Source organism: Canis lupus, chromosome X (genome assembly GCF_011100685.1).
Source record: "Canis lupus familiaris isolate Mischka breed German Shepherd chromosome X, alternate assembly UU_Cfam_GSD_1.0, whole genome shotgun sequence".
NCBI lineage: Eukaryota > Metazoa > Chordata > Mammalia > Carnivora > Canidae > Canis > Canis lupus.
In genome coordinates this window covers 45,658,492-45,684,644 of record NC_049260.1, presented here as the reverse complement: position 1 = coordinate 45,684,644, position 26,153 = coordinate 45,658,492, and the positions used below count along the sequence as shown (strand labels likewise).

The 26,153-nt window shown below is 37.1% G+C and overlaps 1 protein-coding gene across 8 annotated transcripts in view; it reads left to right on the top strand.

Moving 5' to 3' along the window:
• HUWE1 (HECT, UBA and WWE domain containing E3 ubiquitin protein ligase 1) overlaps positions 1-26,153 on the top strand; it is a 175,124-nt gene that overhangs the window by 62,430 nt on the left and 86,541 nt on the right. For all 8 annotated transcript variants that reach the window (XM_038587503.1, XM_038587504.1, XM_038587508.1 and 5 more), the window contains 13 exons: positions 12,557-12,619; positions 17,086-17,163; positions 18,203-18,250; positions 18,333-18,401; positions 19,015-19,114; positions 20,397-20,497; positions 20,962-21,112; positions 21,250-21,377; positions 21,979-22,119; positions 22,329-22,434; positions 24,768-24,902; positions 25,379-25,480; positions 25,887-25,967. In XM_038587503.1, the coding sequence (XP_038443431.1) occupies positions 12,557-12,619; positions 17,086-17,163; positions 18,203-18,250; positions 18,333-18,401; positions 19,015-19,114; positions 20,397-20,497; positions 20,962-21,112; positions 21,250-21,377; positions 21,979-22,119; positions 22,329-22,434; positions 24,768-24,902; positions 25,379-25,480; positions 25,887-25,967 (1,303 nt within the window). The remainder of the gene's footprint in view (positions 1-12,556; positions 12,620-17,085; positions 17,164-18,202; positions 18,251-18,332; positions 18,402-19,014; positions 19,115-20,396; positions 20,498-20,961; positions 21,113-21,249; positions 21,378-21,978; positions 22,120-22,328; positions 22,435-24,767; positions 24,903-25,378; positions 25,481-25,886; positions 25,968-26,153) is intronic.

Here is a 26,153-nt window from a genome sequence, read left to right as displayed (position 1 = left end):
GTTAGTACCATTCAAGAAGTACATGACCAACCCTATGCTGGATGTAGTACAAAACCTGTTATTTTCCTTATAAGCTCACATAGTTGAGAAAGCAGATATTTGTGCATAATAAAAAGGACAAAGAACTAGTTATTGTGAGTAGTACTACTAAATACCATAGAATCTCAAACATTCCATAGATTTATTTTGTTGGCTGCAAAAGAAACTTTTCCTTACAATAAAAATATGTGCTCTGTATTTTAACAAATTGAGAAGTGTACAAAAGATAATTTATCATAATCATGTATCCTTAGCATTTTGGTAGATTTTCTTAGTCTTCTATGCATATTTCTTTACATAGCTGAGTACATGGTATATATAATTTTATAACTTTAATATCCTAGCATCAGTGTTTATCCCATATTTGTATAATTTTGTGAGAAATGTTTCTTTGTGTTTAATATAATGGTAATATAAATGTCACAGACTTTCATGAATCAGGTTTGGCTTGGCACATGGTTTTTTAAGGATTCCAGCTTAGCATAACTTTCTGATCGTTGGTGCTTGATTTTTATTAGGTTATAAAAGATAGGAAAGATTTTGTGGTGACACAGATAACAGAAGTATGGTAAAACAATTAGTTGTGACAACAGAAGAAACAAAAGGAGAACAATTGCGAAGTTGTATAGCCTTCCAAGCTTATTCTGCCTTGTAGATTCAGATCCTTGGTTTGACCTCAGTCTCATACTTGGTCTCTTCTATGTGGCATCAAATGTTTGTTATCTTTTATCCTCACAGTTATCAGCGAATTCCATGTTTCTTCCCTGCAAGCCCTGGGAATAGCCAAGAAAATAGAAAATGTAATGAGGGAAGTACTTTTCTTACTGGGTATTTACTTTTTAAATAAAGCTGTAGGAGTTAAAGTAGCATGGTAGTAACAGTGGAATTCAGTTGAACATTTCTACAAACAGATCCAATACTTAGGAGTTGAATTTATAGTAAAGATGACATTTTGCATTAGCAGAAAAGAAATTATTCAATAAATAATAATATAGCAGCTGGCAAACTGTGAGGCATTTAAAGTAGATTCTACTTCATCAAAGTAAAATTAAGATGTATTAAAAAGTTGAGTGTTGAAAACATGAAGCTAAAAGCATTCAAAGAAAGTATAACTATATGTTCTTCTGTTGTTTGGGGTGGACAGTCATTTTTGGGAATGAAACTAATACCATAGAGAAGAAATTGATATTAAAATACAGTTTTATGTCTTCTGTAAATGAATATTTTGAATGCTGTAAAGTTATGCCATCATATGTGTATCTCCATTTACAGAACATTTCTCATTGTTTGGGTTATTTTTCAGTATTTTTCTATCATGAATAATGCCACAGTGAATCTCTTAAATGCGTCAATATTTGGTAACATGTGCTTTTATTAAGTTCTTAATGAATGTTTGTTTTGGCCTTGTAATTTACACATTCTTGTCTCATTTAATTATCAGAAAGATGCTATAAGTATCATTTTCTCAATTTTAGGCCTAAGCTTGATTTTGAGATAAAGATAAAAAAAATTGACTACTCTGTTCTGGCTATCAAAGATGAACATAATAGCCAGCTGCCTTAAATTTTTCCCTTTTTACTGGTTCTCTCCTTATTTATATGTACATTTGAAAAAGAGCAAGAGAAAGCAAGAAAGTACACTTTTTTTTGGTCAGTCTAGCTAAAGGCATGTCTATTTGTTAATTTTTTTCAAAGAACCTAGTTGGTTTACTTCATTGTATCTCTTTCTGTTTTCTGTTTCATTTATCTCTGCTCTACTTTTTACTGTTTCCTTCTTTCTGTTTGCTTTGGGTCTAGTTTGCTCTTTTTTTTCCTGGTTCCTTAAGTTAGAAAGTTAGGTTACTGATTTAAGATCTTTATTTTTTTAATGTAGGCAATTACAGCTGTGAATTTACCTATAAGCACTGCTTTCAGCGTATCCTACAAGTTTTAGTATGTCATATTTTGATTCTCATTCATCTTAGGGGGAATTCTCTAATTTCCCTTGTGATTTTTTTTCTTTTACCCATTGGTTGTTAAGAGTGTGTGTGGTTTAATTTTTACATATTTATAAATTTTTCACATTTCCTTCTGTTTTATATTTCTATTTTCTTTCCATTGTCTTGGAGAATATAATTTTATAGGATTTTATTCTTTTAAGATTTCTTGAAGTTTGTTTTGTGGCCTAATATATATATTCTGGGAGAATGTTTTATGTGTACTTTAGAAGAATGTGTATTCTGCTGCTGGGTGAATTATATATACTTGTTATGTCTAGTTGATTTAATGTTCAAGTCTTCTAGTTCCTTGTTTATCTTTTGTCTAGTTACAGGTATTTGCCCTGTGGATTAGACTAACACTTGATTATTAAAGAGTTAGTTTGAATTAATACTAACTTTTTATAGTACACAAAAACTTTGCTCCTGTATAGCTGTTGCCCCCATTTTGTGTCATTGCCACAAATGACATCTTTATGCATTGTGTGCCCATCAGCATAGATGTATAATTATTATTTTATATAGGTGTCTTTTAAAACACGCAGAAAATGAGGGCTTACAAAACTAAAAGTATATTAATACTGACTTTTATAATTTACCTATGTAGCTAACCTTAATTGGTGTTTTTCATTTCTTTTATGTGGGGTCAAGTTACTGTCTGGTGCCCTTTCATTTCAACCTGAAGGACTCCAGCTAGGATTTCTTGAATCATGTACCAGTAACAAGCTCCCTTGCTTTTATCTGGGAATGCCTTAATTTCTCCTACATTTTTGAAGGATAATTGTGTCAGATACAGATTTCTTGATTGGCAGTTCTTTGAATATGTCTGTTCTAGCACTTTGTCTTCCAACTGTACTCTGAACTCCATGGTTACTGATTTTATTGAGGATCGCTTGTACATGACAAGTTCTTTTTCTCTTGCTGCCTCAAGATTCTCTTGAATTGGATTTGTAGATCATGTCTTTGATCAAATTTGAAGCATGATTTTGACAGTTATTTCTATGAGTAATTTGTGTGCTTCCCTTCCTCCTCTCCTTCTGAGAGTCATTATGCATATGTTGGTACACTTAATGATGTCCCACATACTTCTTAGACTTACTCTTAATTTTCCTTCTTTCTGCTCTTTCAACTGGGTAATCTCAATTGACCTAGCTTCAGATTTATTGATTTTTTCACCTTGCGATACTGATTTGTGAATATATGTGTCTCAGAATTTTTATGAACGTAATACATGTTTAGTTTTGAAAATTAAGAAAATACATAAAATTGTAAAGAAAATGGCAATTGTCAGTCACCATCATGTAGATAAAAATAACGGATAGCATTGTGTTTCATATGCTGTTTTTCCTTCCACATAACCCATGGTGGGTATTTTCCCACACCACTAAATATTCTTAGAAAAACTAATTTTAAAAATAGAACTAGCATATGATCCAGTAATCACATTACTGAGTATATACCCAAAGAATGCAAAAACACTTATTCAAAAGGATATATACACCCTTATATTCATTGCATTATTTACAGTAGCCATTTTATGGAAACAGCATGTGTCCATTGATAGATGAATGGATAAAGATGTCCTATATATACACAACAGAATAATATTCAGCTATAAAAAGAATGAAATCATCTTATTTGCAACAACATGGATGGTGCTAGAGAGTATAATGCTAAGTGAAAGAAGTCAGCCCGAGAAAGACAAATATCATATGATTTTTTATTTCATTTCAAAATCATTTCCCTATGATTTCACTCATAGGGAATTTAAGAAACAAATAAGCAAAAAAAGAGACAAACCAAAAACCAAACAGATGGTTGCCTGAGGGGAGGTGGGAGAGGTAGGTGAGGTGGGTGAAATAGGTGAAATGGATTAAGAGTACTCTCCTTGATGAGAACAGAATAATATATGAAATTTTTGAATCACTGTATTATATACCTGAAAGTAATTTAACACTATGCTAACTATACTAGAATTAAAATAAAAATGAATAGGGGCATCTGGGTGGCTCAGTGGTTGAGTGTCTGCCTTTGGCTCAGGTCGTGGTCCCGGGGTCCTGGGCTTGAGTCCTGCATCGGGCTCCCCACAGGCAGCCTGCTTCTCCCTCTGCCTATTTCTCTGCCTCTCTCTCTCTGTCTCTCATGAATGAATAAATTAAATCTTTAAAAAATGAATGAATAAATAAAATGTGTTAAAGATTTTAAAATAATAAAGTTGAATTCATTTCAGTACATTTTGAGGAAAAAACAAAATTAATTTTTAAAGACTAGGCAGTAGTCTTGGCTTCTAAACTGCCTCCTGGTCCTCCTGAGTTTCCACAACTGCCCTTCCATGTCTTGGCTGGTACCTCCTCCTGTGCTCAAGCTCTGAGTATTAGAGTGGCTCAGAGCCCCACCCTGGGCTTTCTCATATAATTACTGCCTCAAAATCTCTACTTTGTATCTAATAGATACCTCAGTTGTAATGTGTACAATATCAAACTTCTGATCTCTCATCCCATTTGCTTCCCCCAAGTTCAGTCTGTTCTGTGTACCTGGCCCTCTTCCTTTCCTGGACGGTGCTAGCTACACTCTTCCTGCAGGATCTCTACACAGCTGTGTTCCCAGTTGTCTCTATGGCTTGCTCCCTCATCTTTTTTTTTTTTTTTAATTTATGATAGAGAGACAGAGACACAGGCAGAGGAGAGGGAGAAGCAGGCTCCATGCCCGGAGCCCGTTGTGGGACTCGATCCCGGGACTCCAGGATCGCGCCCTGGGCCAAAGGCAGGCGCGAAACCGCTGAGCCACCCAGGGATCCCCTTGCTCCCTCATCTTTAAGTCTTAAGTCTGCAGGGTCTTCCCTAACATCCTGATTTATTTTTTTTTAAGATTTTATTTATTTATTCATGACAGAGAGAGAGAGAGAGAGGCAGAGACACAGGCAGAGGGAGAAGCAGGCTCCATGCCGGGAGCTCGACGCGGGACTCGATCCCGGGACTCCAGGATCACGCCCTGGGCCAAAGGCAGGCGCTAAACCGCTGAGCCACCCAGGGATCCCCCCTAACATCCTGATTTAAAATTGGAACCCTCTATGTACTCCGTATCACCCTTTTTGCCTTTTTTTAAAATAGTACATAGTACCATCTGATATTCTGTATATTTAATTAGGTTTGTTGATTCAATCTTCCTGCTTACATCTGCTGTTGAAACACTTAAGTGAATATTTTCATTTCTGTTATTATGCTTTTCAGTGCTATAATTTGTATTTGCTTCCTTTTTTATAATCTTGTGGATATTTATTTGATGAAATACTCTCATGATTTCCTTTAGCCCTTAGAAGCATATCTAAAATCATTTATTTAAAGTCTTTGCCTATTAAATCCAGTATCTGGACTTAGGGATAGTTTCTATTTTTTCCAGCTTTATTGAGGTATAATTGATATATATAACATGTAAGTTTAAGGTGTACAACATGTTGATTTGATACACATATATTAGAGTGATTTCCACACTAGAATTAATGAACACCTCTTCACCTCACAGTTATCATCCGTTTTTTGTGGTGAGAAGATTTAATATTTACTCTCAGCAATGGCAAGTATATAATACAATATTGTTAACTGTAGTCACCATGCTGTACGTTAGCTCTCTGGATCTTATTTATCATATAACTAGAAGTTTGTACCCTTTGACCAGCATCTTCCTATTTACCCCAAGCCCTTGCCCCTGGAAACCACCATTCTGTTTCTATGAGTTCAGCTTTTTAAAAATCCACATATAAGTGATAGGATACAGTAATTGTCTTTCTCTATCTGATCTGACTTATTACAATTACTGGAGTACCCTCAGGGTCCATCAATGTTGTCACAGAAGGCTGGAATTCTTTCTCATGGTTGAATAATACTCCAGTGTGTGTGTACGTGTGTGTGTGTGTGTGAGAGAGAGAGAGGGAGACATCTTTATCCATTCATCCATAGATGAACACTTAGTTTGTCACCCAACGTAGGTTATTGTGAATAATGTTGCAGTTAATAGGAGGGGGAAGATCTCTCTTTGATGTCCTTGTATTATTTCTTTTGGATATATACCCAGAATTGGGATTGCTGGATCATATACTATTTTTAATTTTCTGAGGATAGCATTTTCCATAGTAGCTCTACCAATTTACATCCCCACCAACAGTGCACAGGGGTCTGGTCTCCAGATCTTCGCCAATACTTGTTATCTCTTTTTGATAATAGCCTAGATTCTAACCGGTATGAGGCAATATCTTTCTGTGGATATGATTTGCATTTCCCTGATGATTAGTGATAACTGAATGCCATTTCATATACCTCTTGGCTATTTCTACGTCTTCTTTGGGAAAATGTCTACTTAATTCCTCTGGGGTTTTCTTGTTTTTATTTTTTTAAGCTTTTTTATTCATGAGAGACACAGGGAGGCAGAGATATAGGCAGAGAGAAGCAGGCTCCTTGCAGGGAGCCCAAAGCAGGACTCGATCCTAGGACTCTGGGATCATGAACTGAGCCAAAGGCAGTTGTTCAACCCCTGAGTCACCCAGGTGCCCCTCCACTGCCCTTTTTTAAATCCTATTTTGTGTGTATTACTGAGGTGTATGAATTCCTTTTTTTTTTTTTTTAAGATTTTCTTTCTTCATGAGAGACACAGAGAAAGAGGCAGAGACATAGGCAGAGGGAGCCCGATGTGGGACTTGATCCCAGAACCCTAGGACCACACCCTGAGCCGAAGGGAGACACTCAACTGCTAAGCCACCCAGGCGTCCCTGTATGAATTCTTGAGTGTTCCTTCTCACTTATTTTTGCCCTTGTTGCTTATATTTTTGGTATCCAAAAAAAGTAATTAGCAAGATCAGTGTCAAGGAACTTTTACTCTGTTTTCTTTTAATAATTTTACTGTTTCAGGTCTCATGTTGAAGTCTTTAATCCATTTCAAGTTCAGTTTTTGGATGGTATAAGAAAGGAGTCCGATTCATTTTGTTATCCAGTTTTCCCAGTACCATTTATCAGAGTGTGTGCTTTCCCCGTTGATTATTTTTGTCTCCCTTTCAAATATTAGTTGACTATATATGTGAGGGTTTATTTCTGGGCTTTTGGTTCTGTTCTGTTGGTGTACTTATCTGTGTTTATGTCAATACTATTCTTACTGCTTTACCCTTATAATAATGTTTGAAATCAGGAAGTGTGATACCTTTAGCTTTGTTGTTCCTTCTCAGGATTGCTTTAGCTATTCAGGGTCTTTTGTGGTTCCACATAAATTTGAGGATTTTTTTTTCTATTTCTCTGAAAAATGTCATTAGAATTTTAATAGCAATTACATGAAGCTGTAAATGGACTTGGATTGTATGGACATTTTAACAATGTTCTTGGGATTGTATGGACATTTTAACAATGTTCTTGTAATTCTTGAACACAGGATATCTTTCCATTTGTGTCTTTATATTCTTTCATCAGTGTTTTATAGTTTTCATTGTATAGCTCTTTCACTTTGGTTAAATTTACTAAGTATTTTACTGTTTCTAGTGCAACTGTAAATGGGATTGTTTTCTTTTTAGAACTTGTGGTTTTTTTTTTTTTTTTTAGAGAGAGAGAGCGAGCAGGAGGGTAGAAGCAAAGGGAGAGGGAGAAAGGGAATCCCGAGCAGGCTACATGCCCAGCGAAAGCCTGCTGTGGGGCTCAATCTCACAACCCTGAGCTGAAATCAAGAGTTCAGTGTTTAGCCAACTGAGCCACTCAAGCTCCCTGGGATTGTTTTCTTAATTTCTTTTTCATATAGTTCATTGTTAATATATAGAAATATGACTGATTTTCTGTATGTTGATTTTATATCCTGCAACTTAACAGAATTTATTAGTCCTAACAGTTTTTTGGCAGCGTTTTTAGGCTTTTAATACATAAAATCATATCATTTATAAATGGCGACAGTTTTACTTCTTGCTTTTTGAAACGGATGCCTTTTATTTCTTCGGATTCTATTTATTTCTTGCCTAATTGCTCTGGCTAGGACTTCCAGTACTATATTGAATAGGAGTGTTAAGAATGGGCATCCTTGTCTTGTTCAGGATCTTAGAGGGAGAGCTTTCATCCTTTCACCATTTGAGTATATTACCTATGGGCTTGTCACGTATGGCCTTTATTAAAACATTGAGCTTCTATACCTCATTTTTTAGTTTTTATCATGAAAGGCTATTGAGTTTCTGTCAAACTTTTTTTCTGCATCTGTTGACATCATACGGTTTTTGTCTTTTATTAATGTGGTGTATCATATTTATTGGCTTGTATATGTTAAACCATTGTTGCATCCCAAGGATTAATCCTACTTTGATAATTGTATATGATCATTTTAATGTGCTGTTAATTTGGTTTGAGAAGGATTGGCATTAATTCTTTAAACTTTTGGTGAATGTACCAGGAATACCATCTGGTCCTAGGCTTTCCTGTATTGGGTGTGTTTTGACTACTGATTTAATCTTCTTATTCATTATTGGTCTGTTCATAAGTCCCTTTTTTAAGTTTTTTGTTTTAATTCCAGTTTAGTTAACATACAGTGTTGCATTAGTTTTACGTACTGCTGAATCTGTATAGTGATTCAGCAATTCTTTACATTACTCAGTGCAATCCCCACTACCTATTTCACTCATTTCCCCATCCACCTCCCCGCTGGTAACCATCAGTTTTGTTCTCTATAGTGAAGAAAGAATCTGTTTCTTGTTTTATCTCCCTCCTTTTTCCCCCCTTTGCTTGTTTTGTTTCTTAAATTCCATATATAAGTGAAATCATAAGTAGTCTCTTAATCCTTTCTGTGATATCATTTGTAATGTCTCCTCATTTCTGATTTAAGTCTTCACTCTTATTTTCTCAGTCTAGCTAAAATTTCATCTCTTTCATTTATATTTTCCAAAAAACTCTGCTCTTGTTTTTATTGACCTTTTCTGTTTTGGGGGGCGGTCATCCATTTCATTTATTCTGCTGCGATCATTGTTATTTCCTTCATTCTACTAACTTTGGGGTTAGTTTGTTCTTTTTCTAGTTCCTTGAGTTAACAAAGTTAGGTTGTATATTTGAGATTTTTCTGTTTCTTACTGTAGTAATTTATCCCTATAATCTTTCCTTTTAGAACTGCTTTTGGTGCATCCCCTAAATTTTGATATGTTGTGTTTCCATTGTCTTTTGTCCCTATTTATTTATTTGTAAAAGATTTTATTAATTTATTCATGAGAGATGCAGAGAGAGAAGCAAGCTCCCTGCAGGAATCCTGATGTGGGACTCCATCCCAGGACCCCGGGATCAGGACCTGAGCCAAAGGCAGACACTCAACCACTGAGCCACCCAGGTGCCCCCTGCCCATATTTTTAAATTTCCCTTTTGATTTCTTTTTTTTTTTTTTTGATCCATTGGTTCTTCAGGAGTGTATTGTTTAGTTTCCATATATTGTGAATTTTCCGGTTTTTCTCCTATTACTGATTTCTGGTTTTATACCACTGTGGTTAGGAAGGTTACTTGTTACAATTTCAGTCTCTTAAATTTGTTAAGACTTGTTTTGTAACTTATCATCCTATAATCTATCTGGGAAAAAGTTCTATGTGCATTTGAGAAGACTGTGTATTCTACTTCTATTCAGTACAATGTTCTGTATATTCCTGGTAGGTCCATTGATGTAAGAAAGTATAGTGCAGTAATTCAAAGGGATACACATACACCCTGATATTTATAGCATCATTATCTACGGTAGCCAAACTGTGGAAAGAGTCCAAGTGTCCATCAACTAATAATGTCCATCAACTAATAATGATATATATGTATATCAATCACACACTCACTGGGATAGTATTCAGCCATAAAAAATAATGAGAATCTTGCCATTTGCAACAATATGAATGGAACTAGAGAGTATTACGCTAAGCAAAATAAGTCAGTCAGAGAAAGACAAATACCGAATGATTTCACTCGTGTGGAATTTTTTTTTTTAATTTTTATTTATTTATGATAGTCACAGAGAGAGAGAGAGAGAGAGAGAGGCAGAGACACAGGCAGAGGGAGAAGCAGGCTCCATGCACCGGGAGCCCGACGTGGGATTCGATCCTGGGTCTCCAGGATCACGCCCTGGGCCAAAGGCAGGCGCTAAACCGCTGCGCCACCCAGGGATCCCACTCGTGTGGAATTTAAGAAATAAAACAAGCAAAGGGATAAAATAGAGAGGCAAACCAAGAAACAGACTCTTATCTATACAAACTGATGGTTGCCAGAGAGGAGGTGGGGTTGGTAGGGGGATAGGGATTAAGGAATATACTTGTGATGGGCATTGGGTGTTGTATGGAAGTGCTGAATCATTATATTGTACACTTTAATATAAAAGTAATATAATACATCTACATTTAGAGTAATTATTGATAGACAAGGACTTGGTAATATCATGTTACTGTTTAATGGCTATTTTGTATTTTCCTTATCCTTTCTTCCTCTCTTGCTGCCTTCCTTTGTGAATTGATGGTTTTCTATAGTAGTATGCTTTGATTCCTTTCTGTTTATCTTTTTTGTATCTAGGTTTTTGCTTTGTAGTTACCATGAGCCTCACATAAAACATCCTATAAAAAAAAACATCCTATAGATATAAGTTTTTAAAGTTGGTAACAACTTTGGTCACATACAAATACTCTACCCTTTTACTCCCCCCAACCTCATTTTATGTTTTTAATGTTCAGTTTACTTCTTTTTAAATTGTATATTCATTAACAAATTATTTTAGTTCTTATTATTTTTAGTACTTTTGTCCTTTACCTTTATCATCCATGGATGTTTCTTTTAGACCATGTTTTCCTGGGGCTCCTCAGAGTGGCTGTAGCTGGTTCACAAGCCACTACACGGTTTATAGTTGTGACCCAAGATCTGTATTTCTGTTATCCAACAGGCAGGTGCATGAGACTCCTCTCCCATCCCTTGGCTTGTGGGGGTAGGTTCCCCAACTCCTGGCCATCATGCTGACATCACTGCTCATGCTCATGTTGCTGTAATTTATTATTTTTTTCCTTTGTGTGTTTCACGGTCTTGTTTCTTTGTATATATCACAGGGGTTTTTTGTTGTTGTAGAATAATGGACATTGTTAATATTATAATGTGGCAGCTCTGGAAATCAAATTCTCACCCTTCCCCAGGGTTTGTTTGTTTAGACTTTTCTGAACTGATTTCATACTTGTGATCATTAAAGTCTATTCTCTTTGCTTAGTGGTTAGCTAGCGATTTGCCATAAACTTCTGGAACAAAGAAATACTACTTCCCCCCCAGTCTTTGAAAGTAGGTTCTTTTTTTTTTTTGAAGGTAGGTTCTGTATGTATATTAGCACCTTAAGTGGTAATACTCTTATCTTCACTACTCAACTAGGATGTTTACAACTCTGCCTTAGCCTTCACTTCTAACTTGCACAGAGCCTGATGATGAGCCAGGCATGTAGAACTTAGGGCCTTCTTGGGTCTTTTCTGAGAATGTGCTTAAGCCTTGGGCATATGTTTGGCCTTCTAGAGTCCCAGGAGTCTGTGGAAGTTATCCAAACCCTTAGTCTCCAAACCATCTCACTCCCCAGTCTTTTCCCCGAAACTTTTCAGTTTGTCTATTGTTTAACCCAATTGTATGCCTTGGCCTAGGAGGCAAGGACTAATGCATTTACTTTTTATGTTTTCAGCAAGTTCTCACCCCACCCTTGGTAGCATTCTGAATCAGGCAAAAATGTTTGGTATCAAACACTGTTGAAAATGCAAGCCTGTTTATTAAGCAAGAATATATGGTTGGAGGCTTGGATTTGGAGGCCAGTAATAGTGTACAATTTAGTCATTCTCCCCCATTGCCTTAGGGGCTAGTACTTGATGAGTTTTCATTTTTTAAATTTTTTTTAAGATTTTATTTATTTATTCATGAGAGACACACAGAGACACAGAGACACAGGCAGAGGGAGAAGCAGGCTCCATGCAGGGAGCCTGACATGGGACTCGATCCCGGGTCTCCAGGATCAAGCCCTGGGCTAAAGGCGGCGCTAAACCGCTGAGCCACCTGGGCTGCCCTTTGATGAGTTTTTAGACTTCATGGTGGCAGAGTATAGTAGGAAGGAATAAGCAACATAGAGTCTTCTGCTTTGCTACTTGGTTCATGTCAAAAAGGAACTGTGGAGCATGTAGTTCCTTACTGTAGTGAGGAAGGTGAACAGTCCGAGTATGGAAAGCATAATAAAGTACTGAAGGCCTGATGAGATAAGACTGACCTGACCTGTCAGCAAGTATGACTGCAAGCATATGCAGTGCAATTGTTTAGCTATTTATGCTCTTTCCAGTAGCACCCTCACAGAACAGTGAAATTGATCACATTGTAGAAATCTTACCTTTAGGCAGACCTTGCCTTGAGTCTTATTAAGTACTTGCTTCTATTTGCTCCCTCTCTTTGTTGGACTTTCACATTGGTTGTCTTCTCAACACTGTATTCCAAACAGCCACATACTGTTATTTTATACACAAGGCTATTGTAAGCACTATTTTAACACTGTCTTTTTCCTTTTTTTAAGAGCTGGGGTGGAAAGGAAAATGGCTTTGGACTTGCAGAATGTTGCAGAGACTTGCATATGATGGTAAGTAACTCTCGGATATGGGTGTCTTTTGGCAGAGCTATGTGTAGTCTCTTTTTGAGCCTTACTTTACAATGAATATATGGTATATTAAGTTGCCACTTCAAATCAGGACCTTTGAGGAACCTGAGATCAACTAAGACCTAGCACATCTTGTCTAGAAATGCTTGGGCCCTCAATCTGCTGACACTAAGAAGAATCTCAAAAACAGTGTATGTTCATTCCCCAGCTCTTGACTAGGAAGCTGTATTTGGTGAATCCGTTTGAAAGTGTTGAAGTATCCCAGAAAGTGTATTTGTTTGTATTCTCTCACTGGAACCATTGGAACTCTGGGCAGTATGATGTGATTTTTAAGAATGGATGCTTGGGGAACAGTACGTGAGAGTCATTGAGAACTTAAAATGTTTTGTGTGTTTTCCATGTTTACCTCTCATGCCCTGTCTTGTTCATACCTTTCATCCATGCTTAGTTTACAAGGTTAGGCCATCCTCCCTTCCGCTTTGATATGTTGTTTTGGAACCACAATGCACAATTGGATTTGTTAAAAACAATTCTGTGCCAAGAAGCAACTATATTTTCCAGCAGATATTGCTGTTTTTGTCAGTTTATTGTGTATAGGACAAATACCTGCGATGAAATTTAGTAAATTTATCTTAGCAAGCCTTTTTCCCCTGGGAGAATGGTTCTTTTTCTGGTCAAAGAAAATAACAAATTAGAACAAATTGCTTTCTCACCTTGGTTGGTATACTTTCTTAGTGTGTATTATATAAATTAATACTGGGTAATATGGGAGGTAAGTGTTTATTTAATAATCAAAGCTACATAAATCTTAAAGAGTATTCAGTTCATGTGAAAATGACTTTCATCTTAAAATTAAGTTGGTTAATAATTCTTAGCCTCCTTTTGTTTTTTTTAATAAATTTATTTTTATTGGTGTTCAATTTGTCAATATATAGAATAACACCCAGTGCTCATCCCGTCAAGTGCACCCCTCAGTGCCTGTCACCCAGTCACCCCCACCCCCCGCCCTCCTCCCCTTCCACCACCACTAGTTCGTTTCCAAGAGTTAGGAGTCCTTCATGTTCTGTCTCCCTTTCTGATATTTCCCACTTATTTTTTCTCCTTTCCCCTTTATTCGCTTTCACAATTTTTTATATTCCCCAAATGAATGAGACCATATAATGTTTTTCCTTCTCCGATTGATTTATTTCACTCAGCATAATACCCTCCAGTTCCATCCACGTTGAAGCAAATGGTGGGTATTTGTCGTTTCTAATGGCTGAGTAATATTCCATTGTATACATAGACCACAATTTCTTTATCCATTCATCTTTCGATGGACACCGAGGCTCCTTCCACAGTTTGGCTATTGTGGCCATTGCTGCTGTAAACATCGGGGTGCAGGTGTCCCGGAGTTTCACTGCATCTGTATCTTTGGGGTAAATCCCCAGGAGTGCAATTGCTGGGTCGTAGGGCAGGTCTATTTTTAACTCTTTGAGGAACCTCCACACAGTTTTCCAGAGTGCCTGCAGCAGTTCACATTCCCACCAACAGTGTAAGAGGGTTCCCTTTTCTCCGCATCCACTCCGACATTTGTTGTTTCCTGCCTTGCTAATTTTCCCCATTCTCACTGGTGTGAGGTGGTATCTCATTGTGGTTTTGATTTGTATTTCCCTGATGGCAAGTGATGCAGAGCATTTTCTCATGTGCTTGTTGGCCATGTCTATGTCTTCCTCTGTGAGATTTCTCTTCATGTCTTTTGCCCATTTCATGATTGGATTGTTTGTTTCTTTGGTGTTGAGTTTAATAAGTTCTTTATAGATCTTGGAAACTAGCCCTTTATCTGATACGTCATTTGCAAATATCAAATATCTCCTCCCATTCTGTGAGTTGTCTTTGAGTTTTGTTGACTGTATCCTTTGCTGTGCAAAAGCTTCTTATCTTGATGAAGTCCCAATAGTTCATTTTTGCTTTTGTTTCTTTTGCCTTCGTGGATGTATCTTGCAAGAAGTTACTGTGGCCGAGTTCAAAAAGGGTGTTGCCTGTGTTCTCCTCTAAGATTTTGATGGAATCTTGTCTCACATTTAGATCTTTCATCCATTTTGAGTTTATCTTTGTGTATGGTGCAGGAGAGGGGTCTAGTTTCATTCTTCTGCATGTGGATGTCCAATTTTCTCAGCACCATTTATTGAAGAGACTTTTTTCCAGTGGATAGTCTTTCCTCCTTTGTCGAATATTAGTTCACCATAAAGTTGAGGGTCCACTTCTGGATTCTCTATTCTGTTCCATTGACCTATGTGTCTGTTTTTGTGCCAGTACCGCACTGTCTTGATGACCGCAGCTTTGTAGTACAACCTGAAATCTGGCATTGTGATGCCCCCAGATATGGTTTTCTTCTTTAAAATTCCCCTGGCTATTCAGGGTCTTTTCTGATTCCACACAAATCTTAAAATAATTTGTTCCAACTCTCTTAAGAAAGTCCATGGTATTTAGACAGGGATTGCATTAAACGTGTAAATTGCCCTGGGTAACATTGACATTTTCACAATATTCTTCCAATCCATGAGCATGGAATATTTTGCCATCTCTTTGTGTCTTCCTCAATTTCTTTCAGAAGTGTTCTATAGTTTTGAGGGTATAGATCCTTTACATCTTTGGTGAGGTTTATTCCTAGGTATCTTATGCTTTTGGGTGCAATTGTAAATGGGATTGACTCCTTAATTTCTCTTTCCTCAGTCTCATTGTTAGTGTATAGAAATGCCACTGACTTCTGGGCATTGATTTTGTATCCTGCCACACTGCCAAATTGCTCTATGAGTTCTAGCAATCTTGGGGTGGAGTCTTTTGGGTTTTCTATGTAGAGTATCATGTCATCGGCGAAGAGGAAGAGTTTTGACTTCCTCTTTGCCAATTTGAATGCCTTTTATTTCTTTTTGTTGTCTGATTGCTGAGGCTAGGACTTCTAGTACTATGTTAGCCTCCTTTTGTATATCACGCTTGTTTACCCCTTGGGCAAAACAGTATGATAAACTCCACTAGTTTTGTATAGTATCTGTTTTGGGCCCAGCCTATGTTAAGAAATCACACATCCTTTTATTTACTGATATTTGGTAATCAGTGAGACTTTGGAAAATACGATGTGTACTTTATTTTTTTAAATATTTTATATATTTATTCATGAGAGACAGAGAGAGGCAGAGACATACATAGGTAGAGGGAGAGGCAGGCTCCCCACAGGGAGACAGATGCAGGACTTGATCCTAGGACCCCGGGATCACAACCTGAGCCAGAGGCAGATGCTCAACCACTGAGCCACCCAGGCACCCTATGGTGTGTACTTTAGAAGGAAGTAGTACGTGGGCATGTTTTTTTTTATTGAAATAATTATTGTATATAATAATTGTCCATTTTCAGAGGCAGCCACTGCTACTGGTTTCTTTTAAGGATTCATTTTATTTTTATTTATTTCTTTTTTTAAGATAGTTTATTGGGATCCCTGGGTGGCGCAGCGGTTTGGGGGATCCCTGGGTGGCGCAGCGGTTTGGCGCCTGCCTTTGGCCCAGGGCGTGATCCTGGAGACCTGGGATCGAATCCCACGTCAGGCTCCCGGTGCATGGAGCCTGCTTCTCCCTCTGCCTGTGTCTCTGCCTCTCTGTCTCTCTCTGTGTGACTATCATGAATAAATAAATAAAATCTTTAAAAAAAAAGATAGTTTATTTATTCACGAGAGACACAGAGGCAGAGGGAGAAGCAGCTCCCTGTGGAGCCTGATGCAGGACTCAGTCCCAGGATCATGACCTGAGCCAAAGGCAGATGCTCAACTGCTGAGTCCATAAGGATTCATTTTAATGGGCATGCTGTTGTGGTCTCAGTTTTGTTTTTGCTTTTCTAGAGTTAAAGAGGATTTGTTGTAAGGATTTGGTCCATATTGACCTGGTATTTACCTGTACAGAAAAGCATTTGATACCACAGAAAGTGGTGTAGAATGGTATAAAGAGATTATTTGAAGAATTAAGAAGATACACCACCGAAGCATAGTTTGAATAAAATATTTCAGAAGGCAGTGATATAAACTAAGTCTCCATAAGAATGTTCTTTTCCATTCCCAAGTTGGTACCTAGACCCTTGTATTTATCCTCCATCCTTTCTTGGATTCTTATTCATTATTGCTTGGCAGACTTACCTGTCTTTTTTCTCTTGAGAATAGCTACAGAATTGATCTCTTGGAAGAAAGGGCAGCAGATAACTTATAAGTAAGAAATATGAAGGCTTTTGGAGCTCTGGGCTGCATCCTCCTGATTCTGTGTTGTTAAAAGACATCTGAGCTCTACTAAGACGAGTGAAGGCACTATACCTGCTGACAGCAGTGCTCCTCCTGCTGCTATAATGAGTTGGACAAATGGTTAGGACTTTGAAGGAAGATTTGGGGAAAAGATGGTATCTGATTCTTTTATGTGCTTTATACACAGAAATACCCACCCAGTGCAACTACACTACACTTTGAATTCTATGCAGACCCTGGGGCCGAGGTCAAAATCGAGAAAAGGGTGAGTCTCATTCAGACTTGTTCTGATAGAGTCTGTGATGTACTATAACTGGAGTTTACTTCTAGGACTCCTCAGTTAAATGAGGGGGAATGGTTTCGAGCTGCATTGCTGCCCTACCCAGTTAAATATACATAGCAGCTTCTCAGGAGTAAACTATTCATTGTATGCTCAGTTCTGACGGGTTTGGATATTACTTATGTTGGAGTGCTAAGAGACAGGACTCCCGATGAGGCGTTGTCATGACTTACACATTTTTCTCAGTCTCAGTTGAGAATTCCAACATTTAGTGTAATTGGATAGTGCTAACTCAATTTTCTCTATTTAAGTCAGTTTGTTAGGGTTACAGACAGGGTTCTGCTTCAATTATCTAGTCCTTCATATTCTTTGAGGAGATACTAAAATTCAGTTTTGTTTTAAAAGTAGCTTAGTGAATAAGATCTTTTCTTCTACCTACAGCATAATAAATCTTTATAGATGAATGGTGCCTTGAAAACAGCTGCAGTGCATATCTAGAATGGAAACCATTTTCATGGATTTGGTCTTTGCTATGAAGGTTAAAAGGGGATAAGGAAAGAGGCAATAGATAAATATAGAGAACAAACTGGTGGCTGCTAGAGTGGAGGTGGGTAGAGGGATGGGGTGAAATAAATGAGATTAAGAGTACACTTACTTACCTGATGAGCACTGGGTGATGTGTGGAAGTGCTAAGTCATTATACTGTACACTTGAAACAAATATAACAGTGTATGTTAATTATACTTAAATAACTTTAAAAAGGGCTAAGGAATATTAAATGTGTCTATGTGCATTATATTTTGATATTATCTTCAAAGAAGCTTGTATATAAAATGGGTATTTCGGGGAACTCTAAAGTTACCTTTTTTTTTTTTTTTTTTTTTTTTTTTTTTTTTTTTTAAGAGCACTCAGGCTTCAGCCTACAGTGACATCTTGGTTTTCAGACAGCTCCCTTGCAGTCTTATGGTAAGGGAAGCTAAGGTATTACAGTGACTTCTAACAACTCCTGTCTTTTTAATTTCAGACAACTAGTAACACACTACATTATATTCACATAGAGCAACTTGACAAGGTAAGAGGAATCTTTGACTATTGGCTCGTTTCCTAACATTCAGCTTACTTTTTGTTCCTAACCCATTTTTTTTCTAATGTAGATTTCAGAAAGCCCTTCTGAAATCATGGAATCTCTTACCAAAATGTACAGCATTCCTAAGGATAAGCAGGTATGATAGGTCCTAATATTTATCTAAAGTGTGTGGTGGCTATCCATGTAGATTGATATGTGCTCGGCTGGGAGACAGCATATCAAAAAGAAAGGAGTCAGATCATGAGTAAATTAGTTTTTGTGAGTCTTTGTTTCCTCAGCTTCTATAAGGCCAACACCTACTAACTTCCTACATAGATTCTTGTGAGAGTTTGAGGAAAACATAAGAACTGCCTTACTCACTGTGTGAATCTAGTAAATGTTAGTATCTTAACACTTACATACCAAAGAAGAAAATGTTTAGTTGTGTTTTTTTCTGTTCGTTGTTATGGTGATAAAATATTTTATTTGATTAGTAACAATCAGAACTCTTGCCAGATGTCTTCAGTTTGTTGCCTATCAGTATAGTGATACTTCTTGGCTTATGTTGGGATATTGGAATTTCCTGAGCCTGTGTTTTGCGGCTTATTTTGTCAGCTAGCCTCAGAGTACAACTGTTCTGTTTGACACCTTAACAAATAGCAATAGTAAACCATTTTACCAAATATCTCAATAATAGGTAAGATTTAGCCCTCAAAAAGTACATTCACTGTTTTCATTGGTTTCCTAATTTAGGTCTTATATTCCTACAGATGCTGTTATTTACGCACATACGGCTGGCCCATGGCTTTTCTAATCACAGGAAACGATTGCAAGCTGTTCAAGCCAGGCTGCATGCAATATCTATATTAGGTAAGATAATAACACTATAATTAACAGGCCCTGATTAGGTAATTTAGACATGATTTCCTTTGCATTTCATCTGTCTTTGTTGCCGTGAGGCTTTATTGTAGTTACCTAGGTGGCAAGTTAAATTGTAAAATTGCCTGTATTTCTAATGTTCACCATCTTCATCATTCTTGAGCTTCTTAATGTTGTATTAGAAAAAGATATAATACTTACAGACATAATCACTTGGGTTTAGTCTTGATTTTGGCCCTTTTTCTTTTAAATGAGTGTTCAGGTAGTTCTTTCCTGGCCCCTGTTCTTCCTCTTGCCATTTCATCTTCCTCTTCTGACCTGTCAGTGGTATAATTTTGAAGGTAGAAGGTATTCATTCAGAAGTCAATACTGTGCATTTTATTTTTGAGTGGTAGAATGGAAAGGACACTGGTTTTGGAGTCAGTCCTAGGCTCTCAGCCAGATTCTGCAGATGATTAGCTACATGTTTGTGCTTTTGGCCTATTTCTTCATTTAATATTGGGATACCACTCATCTTATAGACTGATACAAGGATTAAATGAAAACTTGTAAAGCACCTCACACAGGGTAGGCACATAGAAGGTATAAAATGGTAGCTGCTGTTAATATTACCAGCTTTAGTTATGTTATTACTTGTTTATCTCCTCTTTTAAACTATGATTTCCTTGAAGTAAAATTCATACTCTTCTTTTTGTACTCACACTTAGTATAACTTGTGGCATATTAGTGAGTGCATGTTTGTTAAACTAAATGAGTGTGTTCAAATCCATGTCTACTATTCTGTGTGGGATTCATTGCAAGTCAATTACACTCATTCTTAACTTTTACTCCACAGTGTCATACAAGTTTCTGACTTGGTCTGCAATAATCCAAAATTCTGTTCTTTTCAGCCTGTAATAAGTGTTTCCAGTGAAAAACAGAAGCACATGAAGAGGCTAAAATGGAAGTCTATATCTAAGACGTAATAAGTTATTGTATCAAGTAGTGATATTATAAAAATTTAATTCTTCACTTTCTCTTCATACTTCCATTTCCAAATATCCTTGGTCATGGCAATCAGTACTAATATAATAATAGGAGAATCTGTCCGTTTGGAAGGTATTTAGGGCTTACCACCATATTTGATTGGTCCTCTAGAATTCAGTGATTCTGCCCTCCAATGCTGGGTGGAAGGGAATCTTTTCCCAGAACCAGTAGGTGCTAAAAGGTTTGTCACCAGGCAGTGGCTTGACCACTGCCTTCTTGCCTAAAGTGTTTATTTCTCCTTTTGCAGTGTATTCCAATGCCTTGCAGGAGTCAGCAAACAGTATCTTGTATAATGGGTTGATAGAGGAGTTGGTAGATGTCCTTCAGATAACAGATAAGCAGCTTATGGTAAGTATTAATATTCACCTATGTATGTCAGGCTCATATATATTTATTTTTCTTTTGGTTTTTCCCAGGGGCTTAGCTCTTTTACTTCTTCCTCTTGGGATATTTAGCTGCAGAGTTAACAAGTGCTGGAGTTTCAGTGTTATTCTCAATAGACCTCCATCTATTCCAAACTGTTACCAGCAGAAGGACTTAAATTTTGAGTTCTAGCAACTTGGTTCATTTATCTACTTTTAAAAAAAGATTTATTTTGTTGATTTATTTTAGAGAGAGTGAATGGGGGGAAGGACAAAGGGAAAGGATTTCAAGCAGATTCTGTGCTGAGCATGGAGCCTCAACCTTAAGACCCTGAGATCATGACCTGAGCCGAAATCAAGACTTGGGCACTTAACTGACTAAGCCACCCAGGCACCCCAGTCATCTATTTCTTATTTAACACATCACATGTTTACCTTCCATCTTCATAGGAGATTAAAGCCGCTTCTTTACGAACATTAACATCAATTGTCCACTTGGAGAGAACTCCCAAACTCAGCAGTATTATTGACTGTACTGGAACTGCCTCTTACCATGGATTTTTGCCTGTACTTGTGCGGAACTGTATCCAGGCCATGATTGGTAAGTTTTGATGGTGGTTATTTTAGGTAACAAGAAGAACTTCACCCTTGCTTATCGGTCTTCGTTTAACATCTTGCCATCTTAACATCAAATTTTAGCTTGCTCTCTTTTTCTTTCTCTCCCAACCTCCCATATAGATCCTTCCATGGATCCATATCCTCACCAGTTTGCCACTGCTCTCTTCTCTTTTTTATACCATCTGGCCAGCTACGATGCTGGTGGTGAAGCCTTGGTCTCCTGTGGAATGATGGAAGCCTTATTGAAGGTGCTCTGCTTTTTAAAAATATATATATTTATGGGGAAATCAACTAAGAGCAAGTATAGAGTTATAAGTTTGGAATGGTTTACAGTGAGAGCAGATAACATAGTCAAGTCTATCCAGAAAATGTTATTCTTAATTTTTCTAGTTTTGCATTCTGGGTATCTATCTCATTAACAACTTTTAAGAGCAGCTATCTCCATTATTAAGAATTGGTCATAGTCTAGAATGATCTGAGAGTCAGGAGGCTCTGGGTACTAGTCAAGACTAGCCATATCTTATCATGACCTTATTAGGCTGTCACCCTAAAGAAAATACCTTTAAGGTAATAGGTTTTACTGTGTGCTTGGCCCTGGACACCAGCTTTTTTATCCCTGAATATTTTATTTAATACTGAAAGGTAATTTTTTTAAGGTCTCCATTATCTCAGGAGGTTGTGTCCCAGAAGTGATAGAGCTATTTATTATTTGACAACACCTGTTTTTTTTTTCTCCCGCACTATACTTGGCTCCCTGAGACCCTAGACTGCATGTTTCCAAGAGAGTACATTATTCAGTTTTGTGTCTTTTCATTTTATTGGCTTTGTCTCTTTTTCTCTCCTTGATAGGTCATAAAGTTTCTTGGCGATGAACAGGACCAGATAACATTTGTCACCAGAGCCGTCAGAGTGGTTGACCTCATCACCAACCTGGACATGGCAGCTTTTCAATCCCATAGTGGACTTTCTATCTTCATTTATAGACTTGAGGTATTATTATACAAGGAGCACTTTGAATAGACATACACCATGAGAGCTGAGCCTAGGAAGTATTCTAATAAACCTAAAGAGCCATCTTAGCCTTTTTCTGTTTTTAGAAAACAGTTTTGTAATCTGCCTGCGACATCCTTTCATTATAATTATTTTTAATTCCTGATACATATGTAAAATTTTCTTAACTGCTTTTCCCTTGATTGTAGCATGAAGTTGATTTGTGTCGAAAAGAATGTCCATTTGTGATCAAGCCAAAGATCCAGAGACCCAGTACTACACAAGAAGGAGAAGAAATGGAAACTGATATGGATGGTAATTATAGCTACTAAGTCAATATTTTGGTGCTTGACATTTTCCTATAATCCAACCCCAGTTTTCATTCTTCCTCCTTATAAATTCCAAAGTGCACAAGTGATTTGAGCACGTATTTTCAGCAACAAAACAGTGTTTTTCTTCATAAGTGATTTGTGTGTTGTTTTTCATGAGGATAATTATAAAAGAGGGAGGCACAAGTTGTTGGGAATAGAGAAGGAAGGTGAAGCAGATGGTGGAGCTGCAGTAAAGCCCCGCAGTCACTCTATGGGATGTTAATCTGTTTTATTTCAAGACTTAATAGCTATTTTCTACGTATTGGTTCATTATCTTCTTATTTCCGCTAAAATGTAAGCTCCATGAGATCAGGGTACTGTTTTGTTCACTGCTCTATCTTCAACAGTGCCTGATATATCGTAGGTGTTTAAATATGTGTTTGGGAAAGATAAGGAGAATGCAGACTCTAAAATGGGACCTTATAAAACTGTTGGGCTATTTCGAGAAGGAAGAAGAGAGGTGAAGAAGTTGTTGAATAGGGAGCATATTTTAAATCATAAAGTCAAAAAGCTTAGATGACCAGATGTTCTTAATCTCTAGGTGCATCCTTATGTGTGTCCTTTTTTAAAAAAAAAAAATCTCCCTGAACACCCCCCCCATGCATGGTTCATGATAATAGTAATTAAAAAAACTATTCCCCAAAACAACTTCCTTAGTTTAAATTCTTATCTTGATGACCCAGGGTGTCATTACATAAATCTGTTATCATGCTTATTTATAACAAAGGTACTAGAATTTATAATGCTTTAATTCTTGACACTTCGTGCTATAGGTTGCTTTCCTTTTTTTTCTGTTATTTTTCCTGAAGAGTTATTTACATGCATTGCTATCCCTAGAAATCCCTTTACCCAATTTCTGTCTCTGGTTTATTGTGGGCAAGCTGGCATTTGAGTTAATGGGTGAGATCCCAGAGTGTTGATTAAAATGTGACATCTGCTAAATAGAAGATTATTTAAAAGCCTCATTGTTTATTATAAATCAGTGGTTGTCAAACTTTGAGTATGCATAAGAATAAAAGTGTTTGCTAAAGATGTAGACCCTGGGAGCGCCAGGGTTTCAGTTGGTTAACCATCCAACTCTTAATTTCAGCTAAGGTCATGATCTCGGGGTCATGAGATTGAGTACCATGTCAGGCAGGCTATGCGCTCAGTGCAGTCGGCTTGAGATTCTCTACCTCTACCTCTACTTCGTGCACTCACGCATGTGCACTCTCTCTCTTAAATAAGATAAATAAATAAAAATTTTTTAAAGTTGTAGACCCCATCTGCAATGTTTAATTCAATAAGTAAGTCCAGGAAATCCACATTTAAAAGAATTTTTTTAAGATTTTATTTATTTAGGGATACCTGGGTGGCCTTTGGCTCAGGGCATGATCCTGGTCCAGGGATAGAGTCCCACATCAGGCTCCCTGCGAGGAGTCTGCTTCTCCCTCTGCCTATGTCTCTGCCTCTCTCTGTCTCTCATGAATAAATAAATAAAATATTTTTTTAAAAAGATTTTACTTATTTAGAGAGAGACTGTATGCAAGTTGGGGGGGAGGCGGGGAATAACAGGGAGAGAGACCATCTCAAGCAGAATCCCCACTGTGTACAGAGCCCTACCTGGGGCTGATCCCACAACCCTGGGATTGTGACCTGAGCTGAAATTAAGAGTCAGACAGTTAACCAAAGTGAGGCACCCAGGCACCTCAGGAAATCCACATTTTTAACAACCAATCCAGGTGATTCTGATGTATTTGTAGAGAAAATTTTATATTCAATTAAAATAAATGGGTTACAAAACCATGAGTTTGTGCTTCTTGTATATAAGTAGGCACAGGTATATAGGTTTGTATATGGATAAAAATATTGGAAGAAAGTATTTCAAAATGCAAACAAGGGTTTATTACTAGTGGAACTTTATTATATTTTACAATTTGTAAGAAGTAATTATGTATCTTGTACTTCATTAAAATTACAAAAAGCTCTACCTACTACTGTCTGCTACCCACCAATAGTGTGTGAAATTGTGTGTTTTACTTAACCACTGTTTTTCCTCCCACATTTGGTGGATGAAAAATATTGAAGGGGATTTCTTTTGAAGACTAATTTGCATGTCTTAGATACTAATGATGTTAAATACCTTTTTGTTTGTTTTGTGGCAAGCTTACATTCTTATTTTGGGTTTTAATATAATCTGTCACCATATTTGTATCATTTATCTCAATAAATTTCTCAACTGTACTTTTGGTGGTGCTTTTATTCTAACTAGTTTCTTTATCATAACTTTTACTTTAGTTGCAGATGTGACTATGGAAAGTAGTCCAGGCTCATCTGTCTCTGTGGAACACCGGCTAGATGTTGAATTAAGGGCATCAAGTTCTAGCAGCAGCGCTAGCATCTCTTCTGGCTCTGGTCCTGGCCCCCGTCCTGGTGGGTAGACAAGTAGATACAGTCTTATATACTGAATTACTAAACTAGTCAAGAAGGTGCTTTGGGAGCAGCTTTAGTGGTACATTTGGAGGTTTGCTTCTTAGGACTATGTTACCTTGCCACTAACATTTATTTCATAGTTTTCTAACTGTTTGCACATTGATTATTTTATCAAAGCAGCCATGTCAGAGAGCAGATAATATCTAAAACAGGAACTGAGGATCAGAGAGTTAATCTTTTTACTTTGTACTATTACATGAGTCTCTTTTCATTGTAGTATTAGTTTTGTATAGTCCTTGGTGATTTATTTTCCCAATTTCAAAGCTTAGTAGTAACTATTCTTACCAGCATCCAGAAGTCTCACTTTGAACATCTGCTAGTGTTGATATAGTGTATATGCATCTCTTAAAAATTTGTTTTATGTGCCTGCTTATTGTGGTCTAATGGTGAATCCTCCATCTTTCTCCCTTGCTTAGGAGTCCAGTGTATTCCACAAAGAGCAGCACTTCTCAAATCCATGTTGAATTTCCTCAAGAAGGCCATTCAAGACCCTGCTTTCTCAGATGGCATACGACATGGTATTTGATTTTGCATTTTCTTGATGGATATTTGACTCTCTCCAAAGATTAGTCCTTTTGATTCTTTCTGATGCTACTCTTTTTTTTATAAGACAGGCTTAAGAAAAGGCATGCCATTTTGAATAGCTTTTAGTCATTTAGTGTCACTTTTTCCTAGACCTAAGGATTCTCTAGGTATTTTCATAATGATTAACCTATTTTTTTCCTTTTTCAGCTTTTGACTCTGTGCTCACTTCCAGCCTGCTACTCCACTTTGTGTCTATATTCTTTTGTTCTAGTCTAAACCATTAGACTAGAATCAACACAGGAGTTTACCACAGTAGTGGTATATGCAGTATATTGCTCCCATCAAACTATTGCTAGACTGATCATATTCTCCTTGATGTTCTCTTTTCTTTTCTCTTAGTGATGGACGGTTCTCTCCCTACCTCCCTGAAGCACATCATCAGTAATGCAGAATATTATGGCCCATCACTCTTCCTTCTAGGTAAGTGGTATTGATAGTTGGTTATACCAAGCTGAAATAACCTGGCAGAGTTCTCTGTATATTTTTATACCCCTTTAGAGTTTTACTATCCACATTCATCCGCTGTGTTATTATGTATCTTTCTAGTTGGTGATGAAATAGAGAAAGGTCAGAATTCGGTTTCAAATACCCATTTCTTGAATGCCA